General features: G+C 38.2%; 1 protein-coding gene across 1 annotated transcript in view; it reads right to left on the bottom strand.

Annotated features, from left to right (window-relative positions):
• NAV3 (neuron navigator 3) overlaps positions 1-19,603 on the bottom strand; it is a 273,005-nt gene that overhangs the window by 52,302 nt on the left and 201,100 nt on the right. Inside the window, 5 exon segments of the mRNA XM_040553881.1 lie at positions 1,752-1,793; positions 7,202-7,690; positions 9,200-9,905; positions 11,976-12,252; positions 16,231-16,369. Coding sequence (XP_040409815.1) covers positions 1,752-1,793; positions 7,202-7,690; positions 9,200-9,905; positions 11,976-12,252; positions 16,231-16,369 — 1,653 coding nt within the window.

The raw sequence follows: 19,603 nt of genomic DNA, 5'->3' as shown, positions 1-19,603 counted from the left end.
GAGGGAAAGGGACAGGAAAAATTTGCAGGAACAAGCTATTGGGAAGGAAGAATTCTGGAAATCAAATCATTCATCGATTGCTTCCTATGAAAATCTAATAAAACACGTGCAACTGCCACACGGGCTAAGAAGGAGAACTGATAACTCATTGCCCCAGACTTTTTTGGCAGGGCTGGAAGAAGGGCAATTCTGGCAGTGGTTAAACAGTAAAATGTGCAGGTAGTGCGGGTATTAACCAAGAGACTGTTTTCAGAAATGTCTGCAATAGCCCATGTCAATCAGCATAATCTCCTGCGAAGAAATGAGCACCTTCTTCAACACTGTCATGAGATATCAGTGTTCCCCAAACAGCAAAGCAGAAGGGGCTTTTGATATTCTGGCCTCAGGCTCATAAAGCACAAGTATTTCTGCTTAGAAAGCAGACTGAATGAACATTCTAGTTCTCATGTTGTGTTTGGGGTTTTATGCAATATTCTAAGGCATTAAAACATCTTGTCCTGATTAAATATTTACTTCATTTCTCCTTTCAAAAAGACAGCAATGATCTTTGCTCCTAAATGTGGTGTAGAAGAGTTATCCAGTGGTTATCAGATCAGAAAGATGGTAAAAGGATAAAATTCACGACATAGGTCTTGGGCTGGGGTCTCTGTACAGTAAATCAAACTGACAGTCCTGGGATTACTGATCAGGCTTGTATGCCTATAAGCTGTTTCCCCACTCCATTTCACTTTCAGCTTTCAGCCACCATTACAATCTTACAGCCACAAACCTCAGTCATTCCATTGTACCCTTGTTGGGTCCCCTTTACGCCTCCTTCATATCAACCACCGTTTCCATTAGTCCAAAGTGATTGTTTGGGGATAATGGGAAATTCAATTAAATTATTTATAAGGAAAGGATAATGCAGAAGAGCACTATCTTAAATTTTCAAAAAATACTGTTTTTTTGTTTGTTTGTTTTTTAATAACTCGAGATTTTAGCCGTGTAATTACAGTGACTGGAAGGCTACAGAGTGTCTGTGTGCATGCACATATACCTTTGCTTGCCAAGTCTACTTCCTGGATTAAGGACATAAGCTCCCATGCCTGATGAGACAAGATAAATTACCTAATGATTCCCTCTTTTAAACATGAAGAACAGAAGTGGGCAGATGACTTCTGTTTTCTGTGTTGAAGATGGCTCTAATTACTGGGGAACTAATAGCAGAACGGGACTCAACATTGCTAGGTAGGGACCAAGATGAGTAATTGGAGTAGGGATCTTTTTGTCCTTACAAATCTTGGATACTAAAATAATATTTTCTGGATTTACACTTTAGTAGGTCTTCAACTCAAATTGCATGAGTGTTTGCCTTCAGAGCTCAAGTTCAGATCTGCCTCTTAAACTTTGCTTTTCTCAATATTTTCAATAATTAGTCACGTTGAATTGCAAAGGTACCTTGTTCTTTCTTTTAGATCTCCAGGATCAAATGCCTCTTAAGATTCATCCCGTAAGAAAAGTGTTCTTAACAGTATTTGTTTTCCAAGATATATCTCCAAGATATATCTCAATATATATATAGTGAATATATATTCACTAAGCAGACTTGGAAAGAAAAAGTCCACTGTCAAAATCTATGTTTTTTTGGTTTGAATCTAAGTACGAAGAACTCTGTTCTAAATAGAATTAATAAAAGGAGAAAGAAAGTGAAAGTGTAGAAAAAGTTGCAGTAAAACAGAGAAGCAGCAGTCATGCTCAAAAAATGTATATACCTTAATCCCTTTTTGGGTAGTGTATTTCTGTCAAGCTGCATGCTGTTAAAACAAAAAAAATCCCTAAGGACATACAGTAAACAGGACTGTTCAGAATTACAAATTTTAAAGGTCTATATATGTGTGCATAACAGAAGATCATTTAATGCTTTTAATTTATCTTTCACAATAAGTTCCTGACTCATTGAAGGGGACAAGAGGACATGGACTGTCGCATGTTCATTTTTCAACTAGACAAGCTCTAAGCTGGGTCAATAGTAATTTGGAGACTGTCCAAGTCAGAAGGAAGTCCTTCCCTACCATTCCTATCCTTCCTGCGGCTTCTCCCCACAATCTGTGCAAGAATCATATGGTCACAGTATGAATCTTTATTTTTCACAGTTTCCTATGATGCACCAGTAGATTTTCAAAAGAGATGAAGGTTGTGGCACCTGCTAGGAGACAGCATGGCCTTGCCAGAAGCCAAATGACAGCTCAGCTTGAAGAAATGAGTGCTAAATATACAGACCCTTGGCTTTCTGTTGCTGCGGGGCTCACAGAGTGAGGTCATGGTCTGGAAAATGAAAAGTGGCAACAAAGCAACATTGTTCCATATTCATGCACAAACAGTGGCAGAGCAGCTGATTACCAGAGATCTACAGCTGGAGTTTTCCTAATTCAAACCCTATCACCATCAAAGAGCTGCCTAAAAGGGCTCCCCCTAACCTTCCTTATAATTGAATGTAATTTGGGCATTCCCTCAAAGACTCAGCAGATCAGGTTGAATTTGAACTTGTTATCATCAAGTATGTGTGGCAATGTTTTTTTTCCTGTAAGATCATAATGTCATGTCACCCTATGGATTAAATTACAAAATGGCTTTATAAAGTTTCTGTATTACATATCATAATCACACCTCTGAGAGCAACGGTAACTTAAGACCATACTTCCTACCCAATAAAGTTCTCACACTGCTACTAAAGGTCAGTTTCTATTGTACCAGGGATGCTGGGTGCCCTGCTTTCATTGGACTGCCTTCACCAGTAGATAACAAGCAGGAGCAAAGAACGGTTGGTAGAAGGAGAACGTAAATTTCAGTGCATGATTCATGTATTTTTTAGTTCCTTACAGAGAAGAATAGGGCCTTGATGTTCCTTTATGTACCTTTATGCATCTCTAAATTTCAAAATAAATAAAGATGATTATAAGTAAAACAGCTCCTTCTGCAAATACTTCAAAAATTGAGCCCACTCTATCTCCATTCCCTTGTTTATTTCGCACTGCTGAAACCATCTGCAAGTTCTCTTGGTGTAAATACAGGAAGTCTTACAGTTCTTGGTTCCCTGCCCCTGCTGCAGATGTCAACTTGGGAAAGGCAGAGAATAACCATGATGCAATGTCCTTGGGCAGAGATGCTATGGAATAAAACAAATAAGTGCAAGCTAAGGAATACCCAGAGCCAAGTTGATATGGGACTTATAGGTGAGTTTCTATAAGTGGTTGAGCACACCACAAAATCTGATACATGATGCACTGTTTCACACCTTAAAACCACAACCATCAACTCTGCCAATAATTTAAAACAATTGAAATTCTTGAAGAGCTTAAGTGGGTTTCAATGCATATTCATGGTCCTCAAAACTAAACTGCATTCTAATGAACCAAACCAGTCATACAATTAGAAACTACTGCCACTCTGCTTATCTTAAAATGCAGGCATTATTGCTGATGAGACCACAGCTAAGTCCTATCTTTCCGCATTTTTATGCACCCCTTGCTGTGTCACTCATATCAAGCAGAAAAAAAAGATACAAATCTGTAATGCTCAACTGCAATTAAGCATCAAAAGAATTAACGGTGATGTGCCCACATGGAAAATTTTATCAATTAAACCAGTGATATTTCACCAGTTAACCACAGTAGAGAGCTTTATTTTACAGTATGAGGAACTCTGGCTTATTTTAATCCTTCTAAATTGATGTAAACTGAAATATAAGTGTCCTCCCACACAGGGAGTTACACTGTTATAACAACGGAAGTAGACTTGTCTAAATAAATACTGCTAGTGCAAGTGCTAGTGCAAAAGTCCTGAAGGACATGCAAATTTTGCTGGAAAAAAAAACAAAACAAAACAAAACAATATTTTGCCAATATTTACTGAAACTATTTTTTTGCTTATTACAAAGCAATAGGTCTTCACGGAATGACATAAAATTTTGCTGGAACAGACTTTGATGCTACATGGATACAGCATTTGACAGGAGGCCTGTGTTTATGCCATAGCATTACTTGGTGGGTAGCCTGAAGAGTGGCATTGTCTGATCATCTCTGGAGGGACTGAGAAGTGCCAGGTGTGCCTGGGCACATGTGGCAGAGACCTTGTAGACTTGCTGTCTCTGTGGCAAGTGACGGGTGTTTTGGAGGCAGCAGGAGACATAGATGTGCCTTGAGGTTTTGGCCTTTTTTCTGTATTCTTTCCAATTGCAACAAATATTTCTTAAAACTTGATGTCCCAAAGTCTTTAACCTACAAACCCTTAGACACTGCCTCATCATTTTCCATTTAGTATATGTGAAAATATATCCTGCCCTATTACATTGCTTCAATCTAATAAACTGTCTCTCACTTCTCTGACAATTCTTTTCCAACCTGTTTAAGCACCTATGAGAATGTTATTTGAAATAGCATAAAGCTTTACTAAGTTCAGGATTTCTGACCATTCCTTTCCTCAACTCACAAAGTCTCTTTCCTGCAACTAAATCAATTTAGTATTATTTAAAATGATGTTAATGACAAACCACGTCATCTGTTACTTAATCTGTTTTAACATCCTCTGTATCTTTCCAAGAACGTGAGGTCAAGCAGGCCTTGCCCATAATCACCTTGTCCTCTGTCCCAACCCACCTCCTCACTTTCCTTCAAAACATTTTCAGCCCCTGTGACTATGGGGCTAATTCAGACTCTGCCTGAAGCAAGGAAGTGAAAAGTTCATCAGGACCAGTGAACTGAAGATGTAAGAAATTTATAAGTAAACTTTAACCTTTTCATTCCCTTTTAGCATGCTTGCTGTTAGTGATGTTTAGCTATCAAAACACAATCCATGCTTCAACAAAGAAAAAAAAAGCAACACATCATTTATTTGTATTATTTATTATTAGCTCTCTCTTCTCTTTTCCTAGACTTTTCTCTGCATAGAATATATGTAGCTTGCTAGTTCTGTCTCATTTTGTGCTTTGGTCTTTCTGATCTTGTCTCTGTATTATGTTAGTATATCTCACTATACAGAGCACTCATTCAATCTTGTGTATGCTGTAGAGTGACTGAAAAAAAAAGACAGCCTCTCTGAAGATAATTTCTTATGCCTTGCCAGAATACAAGAATTACCATAGGTATCTAAAATATAATCTGAGTCCCCCCACAACAGTTTACAAAGGAAAAAGGACATAATCTTTTGCCAACTATATCTGCTTCTAACATTGCAAAACAATGCTTTTGTTGTGAGAAAATACTTTCCTATGTGGAGGTTTTACTTTAAAAAAGTTTAGAAATGACATAGCACTTATAACAGACCTTTGAGAAAAATAAAACTGCAGAAACCCTACTGGGGCTATAATTCCAGAAATGACACCATTTTCTCTAGGTACATATATTAGTTTTGAGGCCAGATCAACATGATAAATGGCTCTCTCTGGACTCAATCATTATATCCCCATATGGACAAATCCAAAACTTAAAATATTGCCAAAGGCAAAGTATTTGGAACCACTGAAATTAAGTCACTGAACAAATACACAAAGTATTAGTAGCAGGGGTTGCTCAGGAGCCGATGCCAAACTGTTAATATTTTAAATGTGATGTTTAACATCCTCTCCATAAATATGATCTTTGGCATAAATTCAACACTTTTCCACATCATCCTATTGACCTCACCATCCACATATGCAATAGTAAAAGGTAGTGGTGGTCTTTCTAAACTAAATATTAAAAATTAACTTCCTAAGAATTATTGTCACATTCAGTTGATGGCATACAATGCAAATTACTATTAAAAAAATTAAAGGCACAGTGCAAATTACAAATCACTCATGTATCAGTGTACTTTTAACTACTGTTGTTATAATAGACTATATCGGTACACACATTTTATAGTACTGTAATTATGTTAGTTAGAGGTGTGATTTCAGCTGATATAGTAATACTCATGAATGCAACATAACAGAATGAAATGTGAGGAGTGTTTCCATCTAGATTTGACCAAGAGATGTTTTGTTTTGCTTTGTTTGTTTAATGTTGCTTCACTGGAAGTGAAATCTTTCCATGGAAAGGCTTAGTACTGAATAATCTCTGGTTTAATATAAAGGGGAAAAAGTTCTTAACATTGTCTATTTTTTACGTGTGACAAAAACAATTCTTTTTTTTTTTTCCTTTAAATAATTGTGCATTATCCAAACAACTAATTTTAACCCTAAAATATTTAAAATATTTCTGAATCAGCATACTTTTCTTTTCTGGATCCAAGGCTAATGAAATATTTAATATTGAATTTTCAATCCCCATGTAAGGTAAGAGTTTCATTTTTAAATCTTGAAAATTTTCACAGGAAGTAAAAACTACTTACTGCTTAACAAAGTTTATTTTTTTCTCCTCTACAAAATTCAAACAAATGTTCCACAGAAAATACAATTAAAAAAATATATATCTTGGTATATTGTTGTGCCTTCTCTCAGGGTGGTTGCAACATTTTATTATATAACTTAAATGGTAAAATATCTTAATGTCAAAAATGTCTTTAACAGAGGGAACAGGGGAAACCCCTTTCTTGCTTTTGTCTGTCTATTCCAGACACTTTCCAGGACTGTGTTTATATCATCTTGTAAACTGTATCTCTGCAAGTGCAACTGCATTTTCATTTTTGTGTAATGATCTCTATATAAGAAAAAAAATGTCAGGGCTGGATATTTTAAGGCAAGACTGTGTGGTCAGCTGAAGCCAAGGGACCTCCAGCTTTGCTTATGCATTGATCTAGGGGGAAGAAAACTGGTGAGGTCCCACATCTTGATCAGGTTAGCCAGAGGGCAGTGAGACAGCTTGGGAGCTACTGAATACTGGGATGGCAGGTAGAGCTATCATGCAGGGCTCACTGTGTAGCTGTGTAGATGTGCCTTTAATTAGACAATTTTCCCCTTTTTTTCTGGTTCTTTCCCAGAACAAGGGAACCAAAAAAAAAAAAAAAAAAAAAAAAAAAGCCAAGACAGAAAAAGTGCTTGTAAAACGGCAATTGCTTGCATATCCAATGCCTGCATTTACTTTCTTCCTTCCTATTTTTTTTTTTTTTTTTTTTTTACACACAGGACTAGGCTGCTAATTAAATAGTGTCCCTTTAGGAAAACAGATGGAGGCTCTATTTTTTTGGCTCCTGTCCTTTTGCCTCTCACTTGTTTCGTGGTCACTGTATCTATAGGCAAGCTCACCTTTCCGAAAGAGTAGATCTGACGCTTCCAGTCCTCATGAGCAGGCTCTGAACCTCCTGAGTGCTTGTTGTCAGTCCAGAGAGAGAGCCATGATGGCTAAGAGGAAGGTCAATAGACTCGGAACTGGTGTGAAGGCTAGTCATGGACTGGTAACTTGGTGTGTCCTTACTGCCCGCTGAAGAGCTGCTCAGGTTTGCAGCCCACACAAGACCACCTGATGTGAAAGAGTGCACTGAGGCGGGACTGGAAGCCAAGGAGTGACTTAAGCTTACAACATCTGCATTTAAGTCCGAAGGTTTACTGAAGAGGGGGCTGCTGCTACCACTTTGCCCACCTGCACTGCCCATGCTGCCTGTGCCCGAGGACGGCGATTCCAGGCTGCCTTGCCGTGCCAAGGTGGTACTAGGGCTGGGCATTGCCGATGTGGGTTTCACACCTTCAGTACTGGGTGCAGAGGCAGCTTTACCACTTGCCTTGGCACCAAACAACCTAAATGTAAAACAAATAGCTTTAGAGAAACTGATAGCCACATTAAACATTCATGGCGTAACATCCTAAGAGCCAAACTACACATTTTCAGTTACTGCTACTAAAATCATGCCTACCTAGTTGTTCAATGGCATCTCAAAATTAAATTCACTTAACCATATCACAATAATGAGGGTTTTTTTCATTAGCAACAGCTCTTATTTACTCCTATTCAGATGTGCTCTTTGCACATGCAGACCCTCCCAGAGAGAGGTAAAATAAGCACATTTTTGTCTTATTAGTGCATAAACAGATTACACTTTCACCCAAATTCAGGAATTTAACATTCCCACAGCTAAGTCTTTAGCTTTTAAACCCCTCACTTCTCAAATCAGCTAAAACAATTGCAACAAACGCTTGCAAAACTCTACACAGTTTTAAAAAACATCTAGCATTTGTGTAAAATTTTCCTCTTTTTCTTTTGCACAGATACTCATGTGGTCATCAGTCATGTGGTAACCATTGAGACAGAATAAACTGCACCAGAGCTAAATGTGCTCCATTTGTTTCTACGAGCAGTCATGACAGAGGTGTATTTCACATAATTGTTCCCAATAATTCTATAGAAGAAAATTTCTACAGTGATGATGAGAAGAAAACCAAATCCCCTAAAACTGTTGAAATAAAGGTCATGGGATGACTTAATGTCTTACTGGAAATGTTTTAAGCTGCAGTTAAAGTGCAGATCACAAATTAATGAGAAATAAACGCAAAGCTTATCGTGATGTGAAGTAAGCACGCCTAATAATGTAAGAATCCATTTTACTTATAAACAAGCCCATAAAACTCAGCTGCAGCTCCTTCAGCAGCCGGTAACTGGAGATGCTGTTTTGGTAGCTAGGCGCGAGAGGGCACTCTTGGCTTTTTTTCCAACACTGGAGCTGCTCCATCCAAAAGTGAATGCTGATTTATACATTCCAAAACTTTACAATAGGGCATCTCCAATTGAAATTTAGTCTCGATTAATATCTATGAAGAAAGGTGTAACAAATCTGCTTGTATAATTAAACTTTTCTAGTTGGAGCTGCTGACAACATGAAAGCAAATACTTTATTAACCTACACAGCTCATCAGTTCTCTGAACAGGCTACACCACCACCTGTTCAGGTGACAGACCACACCTGAATGAGTGTTCTATTTGGGGATTAATCAGAGTATTGAGAAAGGACTTCTCATGTGCCTGAAGAGTCAGTAAAGAACTTATTCAAGCTTTCAAACTGTTATGGGAATGTACTTAAAATGGTCAATGCTCAAGCAACAGCCATGTTTTGTCTGGGGAGGTCTTTAGGACTACAGAAATATTTGTCTTGTGGGAAGACATATTATCCTTTTTGTCTTTTTTATACTTGGTTCTCTGCTTGTGGGAAAATATGCCCTGAAAAAGCTTTTTGCCCAGTGGATACTGGTTTGACACATTGAAAATCCCTCCTTTATCTACAGCAACTCCAGGAATTCATAGAAAACACTTACCTTCGAAAAGTGGGTGAGGCAATATCTGGGTATTTGGATCCTGGCTGCCTAAGACCCGGTGTGCCAGAGGCGTTTGCAGAAGTTGGGCTGGATTTGGGGGAACTTGATAGTGAGACACTCTCAGAATCAGACACAGCCACTTTCTCCTTCTCCTTGTCCGTCTGATTGATGGTGACAGGACTGGACCTCCCAGACCCGATCTTGCTTGGCTCCCGCAGTTTGGTGGCAGCAGCACCCGCAGACTTGCTGCTGACGTTGGAGTCGATGCTGCTGGTGCTGGAGCGGTGCCCGCCTCGGCCGGGGATCCCACTGCCGCTGGACTTTGATGGGCGAGGCAGGCTTCGATACTGCAGTGTCGTCTTTGAGTTCATGTGCAGGACACCATCATCCTGGTTCTGGGAACCGTCTAAGCTTGTCTTCCGCCCCGCGTTGGACTTCCCACCGATGGCTGAAGATTTTGGCATTTTTCCCAGAGTCGCCGAGCCACTTGTGATGGTGGCGCCACTTGTGGTGATTATGGTAGAAGAGCCCATCCCAGACTTCTTGAACCCAAAGGACCCAGTAGCAGTTGATCGCCCAATGCCAGAGGGAGGCTTCTTTCCTTCATCGCCACTGCTTTTCCCTGCATCTGATGGAGAGCGCTGAATGGAGGCTCCTTTCAGGGGAGTTTTCACTTTTTCTGAAGCTTTAGCATCATCTGTTTTTCCTAAATAAAAGTATATTTGAAAAGGTCGCTTTTGCTTGAAGCTGTAACATCTCCATAACTACACAGTTACTATTTCAAAATGAAAAGAATAAATAAACAGAAATACTACCCTAAGAAAACAGACCAGTTTAGGACTCTGTAGTACCCCATAAGTAGTCAGTAACAGGTACAATACATTAAAGTAAGCATTAAGTATTAAAAGCCTGAAATTCTGAGAATTTCTAGTTTCATGCGTAGGAAGAGAGTGCAGATGTAGAAAATACTCCAGAATGGACTACAAGGAATTTTATCTGCTGTGGGTTTTTTTTTTTTTTGTTCATATTAATAGTATTTCTATATGTAAGAAATGCTATAAGTATAGTGTATGTGCGTTGTATTGTGCATTGTGTTGTATTGTGTATAGTATTTCTATATGTAAAAAAAAATACTATTTGAAAGTAAAACATGAAATATAATTAACATTTCCAGAAGAATAATTATGCATATAGAAATTAATGGTACTTATCGAGTTCCTTGGTTGTCATTGATTACTTTTTTTTTTTTTTTTAGCTTATAACTAAATTTGTTCTGTTGTTAGTTACAAAAATTGCCAGAGAGAGATTATGTTGTCATGGTATGAATCTTCTTGATCTATAATGATATCAATGATAGGAGTTAATAGTCTTTGTCATGTCCTTGATATGTTTTCAAGATTTTTGATTTTCTGAGAGGCTGTCTTCCATACGCCTATATGCCACATATTTCTATATAACATATTAATAAGGCATTCAGAAAGGTTTAAATAAGATACTCTCTTCCATCTTAAAAGAAGATGGCAGACAAAAATGCCTTCTCTATCATAGTCTAATTTCTCTTTAAGCATCCATTGTATGCTCCAAATAACACACAAATACTTAGCACAACAAAGTATTTAATTCATACTTCAAGTGATTACAGAGTTTTGGAGGTAGGTGGCCTGATTTGTCTTAAGGAACTAAACTGTAACAAAGAGCAACACCTACAAGTCAGAAATAAATCCACTAGTGTATTTATACAGTGCACATTTTATGCCATGCAGATACATGCACCCACCAAGATACTGATCAGACATCTACACTGCAAACACACAGACTATTAGGATATGTTTACAAATTTAAGGCTTCAGTTCTGTCGTGCACACTGGCTGCTCATCTTCAACAAAAGAGAAGACCTGGGAAACTTAGCTTGGCTTTGGCAACCCTTGTAGGATCTCTTCTTTTAATTGCCATTATGGGTTGTAACTACTGCAACCATATGAACATTGACCACTGCAATGATCCCTGGAGATCTCTCAGACCAGAGACTGACCAATATTTAGTAGTTCCAAATTGCAAAGAAACAAAAGTGACTTACAAAGGGAGGAGCTCCTGGTCAGTTACTGTTACAACCAGGTGTTAATACACACTCATGAAGTGTTTTGTCAGACCAAAAAAAAAAAGCGCTAGAAAATGTCCTACAAAGGACTGATATTGTCCTAGTAAAATTATGGATTAGAAGGTCTTAAGAACAATGGCTTCCACTAACTTTGGACTTTTGCTGCCAAAGTAGATTACAAGAGTGACTGTTACTTCTGAGAAGCCTTTCAGAAAGTAAGAAACCATTTAGTACTAAATAAAGTCTATAAAAAACATATTTTTACAAATTTTATTTCTTAAAAATGGACTATAAAATACCTACAGTATGTGGAACATGAATCCAAAAATTCTTTAAGAATTCCATAATAGATGTTGATGTACTTATATGATAAGAAAACAAAATGTAATCACAGTTTATGCTATGGATACATTTGTGTTTAATTAATAAATTATTGGTATGCAGTGTAGTAAAAAAGTGGTTATAAAGATGAATAATTTAGTACATTCTGGCAATCTTGGCTTGGAATCATTTGTGAGAATAAATATCAATATGCTTATGGTTCCTCATGTCTGTCACACACTTACAATATCCATTAGTTATTTTTAACCCTGTAAAGATTCCTTGCTGTTTATAAATGAAGTCAAAGTTTAAAGCTTAATTTTTGACACAGCAAACTGAACTACATAAGTTTCCTACCCGGGGTCTTGAGAGCACTGGTTCCTGCTTTGTGCCTGGACTGAGTTGCTCCTACTTGTGCAGTCATGCCTCTCCTCCAGGATCCAGTCTGTGAAACAGAGAGGGATGCTTTCTGACCCCCCTTCTCTGACTCTTCAGAGAGCCCCGAGGGAAGGCCTTTCCACTTGCCACTGCTGTCTATGCTGCTGTCAAAATCTTCCTCTGGTTTCTTCAGCTCTTCAGTGCTGCCCCAAGTTTCGCTGTCTGTAACTGAGCGCTTCTCTGAGTCTGTCTTCAGCTAGAAGAGATTTGCATGAGAAGTGGTCAGTCTCAGCATCTTCAATACTCGCTGCTTTCTTAAGTCTCAGGAAGGAAGGAGAATAAGCACATTGATTTATTTGTACTGAGGGAAATGGAAACTTCCCATCTAAAATGTTAGCATCTTGGTCACAAAAATTTTAAAACTCCTACTTTGGGAAGATATTTTCCTTTTTATTTTCAGAAGATTTCTACTCTTCCCTTCATAGCTAAGCTGCAATGAAGTAAAACATAACTTATTCTAATCATCAGCAGAAATACCCTATTGTTTGTAACCCCCCTGTGAATTTCACAAGTGAGTCACTGTGCTGAGAGGTTGTACTAAAAGTTTCAGTGTGGAAGCTCCTAAATATATTACTAAAATCACCACAGTCTGGTTTCTTGCTTTTACCTACCCAAACCTTCCACTGACCAGATTAGAACTATTGCTCCAGCAGCACCGATTATGTTGTGCCACTACCGAAAAATGAAAACATCACCAAAATGATCAATGCTGAAGTAAATGTCTTTTTTACCGGTTTGTCTCCACTAAAACCAGTCGTTTTGAACAAGAAAGTGGCTCTAGCTGCTAGAAGAGCAGCTTTTATAAGCGCTACCCCACCAGCAGGATGAAGGTAACCAGCTGGGGTCACGCTCGCTCAGAGACTCAGTCCCATGTGGAGGATGCTCGGGGGGGACCTAACTCCCCTGTGGCATCTGCTTTCCCACAGCCCATGTTGATAAGGGTGTGCTGTAAGGAACAGCTCAGCAAGACAGGGCAACATACCTTAAATAGATATGTTAAATATCTAAAATGTGGCTTAAATAGAAATGCTGGAGACTGATCCTACCTTTTGTGTTGGATAAGACTTGCAGTCTCTGTGCTGACAGGCCGTTTGTTGCAACCTTTCCTCCTCTGTTTTCCTGCAGCCTCCTTACCTCAGACTCAAGCCTCATCTGCCATCATCTCACCAGCCCTGTTCCCCTCTTTCCTCTTTCTTTGTTTGTCTTTTCATTTAGTTTACTTACTCCTCTTTAACAATAACAAGTGGTGCCCCAGTCAGGTACTGCTCATTACTTTTGTCTGATGTAAGGAGAGCCCTGTCCCCATACAGACACCCTAAGCAGGTCTACAAACTGAATCTTGTTCAGAGGAGAGCTATTTATTATTCTGTGTTGCCACGATTCCTCCACAGAGACCCCTCTGTGGTTGCTTCCTAGGCACTGCTGTCATAAGTAGGATTAATACTGATTAGATGATCGATGGAATAATCAGTTGCTGTCATTTGTGGCATACAAACTGCAAAGGCTCTCTATACTCTCAAAATTTCGTACGTGCTTTGGGGAGGCTTGTACAGATTTTGGGTAAGGATTGGTGGGAAAAGAGCCTAAGAAAACATCTACATATATATCACAGGGTCCTTCAGATGAGAGTTTTCATTGCTTCTATTGTTACAACACATGTAATGTTCCCATAAATGAATGGTTATAAACACATAGTTATGCATTTTTTAAAGCATCATTTAAAACTGCATCGTCTCCAGAAATGACAAGTACAAGACTTTTTAAAAGCCTCTCTTCACCATTATTCGGCCCAAAAAGCAATGTTAATCCTGTTTTAGTATGTAAACAGTAACAAAATATGCAATTTATGCTTCAGGATAGAGCCAGCCTGCACTGCTATGATCACTTGAAACGACTGCAAAAGGGAGCTCTGTGTTGCAAGATTATGTCCTACACCTGGAGAGCAGCTGGCAAAATCCTTATATGTTGTGGTCATCTCAGCTTCTGGCTGAGATTCCAGCTAGTATGGAATACTCTGCTTTCTGATTAATCTGCTTGATGTGAAAACTAATAAAAGTCTGTTCATAGCTGTCATAACATAACGCAGCTCTGGCAAAAGAAAGCAGTATTTGAACATGTGCTGTATCTCTGTTTATCACAGAACAAATTGCAAATATTATCAGGTTGAGTATTTGGAACATGAGATCACTCAAATGGAAAACACAGAAAGAGTTAAATAGTCAGCCTGAGATTTCCCATGTGGTGATGGTGATGATGTGGATGATGCAGTGGAACAAGTAAGGCCAGCTGGCAGCTGGCCATCACCATTGACATGAAAGGGAAGAGGCAGATCTCCAGTTTAGAAACCATGGGAGGCCCTGATAGAGTGGCAAAGGCAATGGTAGGAGCTGAAGAATGCTGGCACTTGCGTGAGTATCACTGCACAAGTACATCGTCCTGAAACTCATCTTGGAGTTTCTATTGCAGGTTAAAGTAATTTTCCTTCCCAAAGTGACTCCTCCATTGTCTGGGGGAAATGATAAAGATGTGTTTTTCTCATATTGACATATTCTGACATAATTTACATCTACAAAACAGTTCTCTGAAATTCTGCACTGCCTGCCTGCAAGAGTCTAAATGAATTTAGGTTGTCAGTCTTGAATCCTGGATATATGACAATCAAATCACTGGAGGCACAAACTCTTCCCCTATGCTGAGTTTTCAGTCTTGAAATTCCTTGATTATAAACTGAAGATGCCATGGCAGAAAATACTTTTCTACTTTTTCTTTTTCTTTCTTATTTTTCATAAACTGAGTCTTGTAAGCAGTCTACATCATCTTTTCATCACTTTCAATTTAGGGGGAGCTGGGAAGAAATATAGGGATGCCTGGCACAAGGGGCAGGCATCTATCTAAGGGACATTATCTATCTATTTACCTATCTATCTATTCATCCATCCATCTTTCTATCTGTCTACACACATATACAATATATATTACATATATGGTTTGTGGTTCTACTCTTCTCAGAACTCTATTTTGATACTGTGCAGACCTTGGACTAAAACACTTGGATCAGTGTTCATGATTTGAAAGGGAAAAAAATTATGAATCAGTAGTGTCACAGACAATAGGTCATGGGAACATTTTCATTTGTAGTGTTTGCAACAGGGAACCAATCTGTTAAACTTTAAGTGATATTAAAGCACTTAGTATTTTATTTGTGGGGTTATGGAAAATACGATTAGACAAGACTTCAGGAGGTGTTGTCGGTCCACGTTCCTTTTTAAAAGACAGGTTAACAGCCACAGACGGGCTGAAATATATTTTTAAGTAAGCAAGTCCATACTACAAGAGCTACAACTCTATATGGGTATGCACAACACATCTGAGTCTTTAACCTGGAATTCCTGCAGAACCAAGCAAACCCAGCAGAAGGATGGGGTTCTTTTTTTTTTTTTTTTTTTTTTTTTTTTTTTTTTTTTTTTTTTTTATGGCAGGCAACCTCAATGAAAGCAAATTATAGATGACATTCCCATAGGCCATTTCCATTCTTGCACCTAACTGGGTAGAGGAAGCTCTACAAAATATGGACTCCCCCACTTCTGGCTTTTATCTCCCAGTGGAGAAAATAGGGAAAGGACAGTACAACCTATGCAGTTTGTCTCTGATACGTGTCAGATCATGAAAAGCGAAAACTATTTCAATTTAAGTTGTGCTGTCTGTTGCAAAAGATACTCACTCCAAATGCAATGAAGTGAGTTGAAATGCGCTCATCACAGATTCAGTAATGGTGTGGGGTTTTTTGGTGCTAAGGTGCACTGGGGACTCTCCCAGGACAGGCAGGGCAGAGTCTTGCCAGCTGGGGCCCATCCTACAGCTTTCATAGGTGGGACAAGCCCTGGCTGGCTAGATCCTGCCCTGTCTGCCCTTAGCAAGGGAGCAGGGCAGGCCAGGGAAACTGGGACATCAGCCCACAGGTCAGGGTTGGTTCCTACTCAGAGCTTCTCACCTATAACTGTAATAGAGGAGATTATAAAATATGAATATTTCATTTGTTTTGGAATATTGTTTCTAAAGCTTTTTTTTTTTTTTCCTCTTTTTTTTTTTCTCTGTTTTTTTTTCCTCTTATTTTTTCCTGTCATCCCACATGCTTGTGTGTGTGTTGCAAGAATGGCAATGGAAAGCTACTTACCTGGGCATGAGCATTCTTTCTTGAAGAGGCAGTTATATTGGAATAAGAGCTGACAGATGAGGTGGTGTTCAAATCATCTGTGCTGAGGTTGTCAAGAGTGTCACTGAGGGCCACTACTTACTGACTGCTGTCATCCCAGCTGCAGAGAAAGAAGCACATCGACTTTACATACTGTGTGTCAATAGGAAGAAAGTGTCAAAATCTATAGACACAATTATTTATTCTTCAAGAGGTTAACCAGAAAATTTTCAGTACTATTTCCCAATGTATGGTGAATATTAGTTTTCAGACTTTTAAATTAATTATTCACTCACTGACAACAGTTGACTGTTCAATTAATGAAAGACCCATTTGTCTTTTAAAAAATTTTACATCAACTCTAAGCAAGCAGTAGTGTAAAGTCATTAAAAAAGGGTGTTTCATGCTTCATTGCAATCACATTCAGTACCTGGCAGGGGAAATCCAGTAAAACTACCTGGTATTGCTAGCCAAAGCATTATTAATAGGTTGGAAAAACACCTGATGGATTTCCAGGCTACGAAAAATAAAAGAAGCATTTCTTCTGCAGCCTAATTAACTGCCAGTATTTCCAAAAGTTTTATTTCTTGTCTTAAGTCTTTGTCTCATGGGTGCAATGTCATCAGAATAGGATCCCTGCCAGTACAGTCGCCAGGGTTGACAGAGAACACATTATACATCTCTCAAGAAACACAGGCTGTCAACTCTTCTGCTTTGGCAGATTGAGGCAGAGGATGTAAATGAGAGAAAAGCTACTCTTACAGAACTGTCATCTACCTAGTCTCACAAAAGTATTGTTTTTTCCATGGAAGTGAAGTTGAAGTTGATCAGTGTTTCTCCATAGTGTTACATTACAACTCTTAGTTTATTGCAATATAAATCATTATAGCAGTATACTTATAACACCAGAGAGAGAACAGCTTGTTCTGCTGTAACCTACGTCATGGGCCACCTTTAAGGTCAGATTCTGCAATTCCCCCCTTAAATCTAAAATTCAGTCCTACAGTCCAGTTAAAGCTGAGTACTATTACTACCAGTTGCTCAGGGCAAGCTAGGAAAATATCTGTGAATATTGTTTTGTGAGGTTAAATTCACTTGTTCATGTAAGGCCTAACAGCAGTGACAGAGAACTGCATGCTACAAAATGTGTGCTGTGCTGCACCAGAAAGTTCAGTGCACTAGTCTTGTATCATAGCAACTGCAGCAAGCATTACTTTGGTTTTGTGAACGGTAGAAAATCACATTACAAGCCACTCCAGTGACAAGGTAAATGTATTTCAGAGGGCAAGAATTTATTACAGTGCTGCGCTTTCCTCTGTTGAGTACAATGACTAGAAATAAATACAACTTCTGCAACATTGCCAGGTAATATACATACAAGTGATTTTAAAATGCAATTTCATATCTAAGCAATTACAATATCAAACCTTATGCACCCCACATGCACCTAAGAACCCTCTCTCATTCCATTCACTAGTTATTTATACTGTCCACATTTTTCACTGTCTAATGTGATATGGAATTTCAGTGATGCTAAATGCCAGATTCAAATGGTATGCACCACAAAAGAATATGCCTTGTATAACTATTAAGACCAAGAACCTTAAAGACCGATAAGAAAATAGATATTTTGAAATGCAGGTTGGTTTTAGAAAAGATAATATGCCTTCATTAATAAAATAAAAAACGAAACAATCATAAGCCAGATCCTATGTATTGGGCACTTGCACAAGCAACATGAACTTCTAATGTATGACATTCATGTTGATTAATACTTGACCATCAGTTTCCTGAGTCTAAGGCCCTGGGAACAAAGATCAACATTTAATTCTGTTTGCACATGTTTGTTCACTATTTTATTTTATCGTTTGCTACTTCATTTATGTTCATTTTTCTCAGTAAGAAGATTCAAATTTTCTAAATTCTGAAATAGTTCATCTGAGTCATAAAATATAAACATGACATTTGTTCTCTACAACTGAAGTTGCCAGACAAAAATGACTATGATTCCATTCTATTATATCTTCTCTGTTGTGTTTCACACTCATCACACCTCACTCACCAGTGGCTTATTAGTAGGTTCTGGCAACACTCATGGCCATCTTGTAAGATATGTAGAAGATTACTTTGACACTTCCACTACTGACCTTTCAGAGCCATAACTATATTTGTCTGTAATTTTTTCTCTGATGATAAGTGGTCAAAATGTTTTCTAAATTTGAGGACTTTCATCCCCCCCAGATTTCTAATAATTTATATATTTAATACAATGCATAATAATACAGTATGCCTGTAAAAATGAGAATATCCCAAATTGCTTTCTTTTCTGTATGTCATTTTTCTAAGGACTATTAGAGGGACTGATTCTTACTTGACACGATCTTTTTAATCGTCCTTTTGATAACATAAAGTAAAAAATGAAAACTACAACAAAGCATATCATGAAGCAATGAAGATCATTGTATTGTGCTTACTTTAGTGCATTGTCCAGAGTTGTTTTAATGTGGTCATGCAGTTAAATCTGTGCTTTTGTCACACACCATTTCCACCTTTTCAGACCTCTTTTCCCATCTTTAGATAGTATAGTTGCTATCAGATGAGATAACATATTTTCTGAATAATGAAGATGCCTCATTTATAATTTGGAACACCACATGCATATTAATTTCTCCTTTAAGCTAGAAAATCTGGTAAAATTATATGCGCATCACCTTGAGATTGAAAACCCATTCTTCATAGTCTTCAGCAAATTCTCACTATAATTTTTGTTTTTGTTCCTCCTAACCCTCATCAAAACAATATTGACATTATTTATTGTCAGACTACCTAAGGGACTTAACATAGGTTTTTAATATACTGCCTAAGATTTATCTTTTACTTACTTGTCTCTTTTTCATGCACGCTACACTGTTTATGACAAGTAAGGTTACCACTGCTGTTTATTAATGCCTGATGCCGTTTCCCTTTATCAAAACACATTTTAGCTACTTAGAACTTGGGCAAAGTCTGTTTTCTGTTATTGTTGGGTATTAGCCTTGGGTTGATTTATTTAAAAAAAGTTGTCAGCAAATGCAGTGTTGCTATCTAGGAGACTGAGGCTAAGAGAAAAATGTTTTTGACAAGTTCTGGAAACCTTTTCTTTGGGAAACCCTTGGATATCAAGAGGAACTGGAGAAGAGCCTTGAAATTTACCAAGCCATAATCTTCACATCAAGGATGTACCTTTTGTTGTTTCTGGGAGGAATCATCTCAAATCCGGCTAATATCTCTTCAAAATCACTCTTTACATATTCCTGGCAGAGACTTTTCAGCATTTTTTCAGCTAATAGCCCAAAGCCTTTACTCCACCTAGACG

The sequence above is a fragment of the Cygnus olor genome, chromosome 1 (assembly GCF_009769625.2).
Source record: "Cygnus olor isolate bCygOlo1 chromosome 1, bCygOlo1.pri.v2, whole genome shotgun sequence".
NCBI classification, from domain to species: domain Eukaryota; kingdom Metazoa; phylum Chordata; class Aves; order Anseriformes; family Anatidae; genus Cygnus; species Cygnus olor.
The sequence above is the reverse complement of the archived record's forward strand: the minus strand, read 5'-3'. Positions and strand labels throughout refer to the sequence as shown.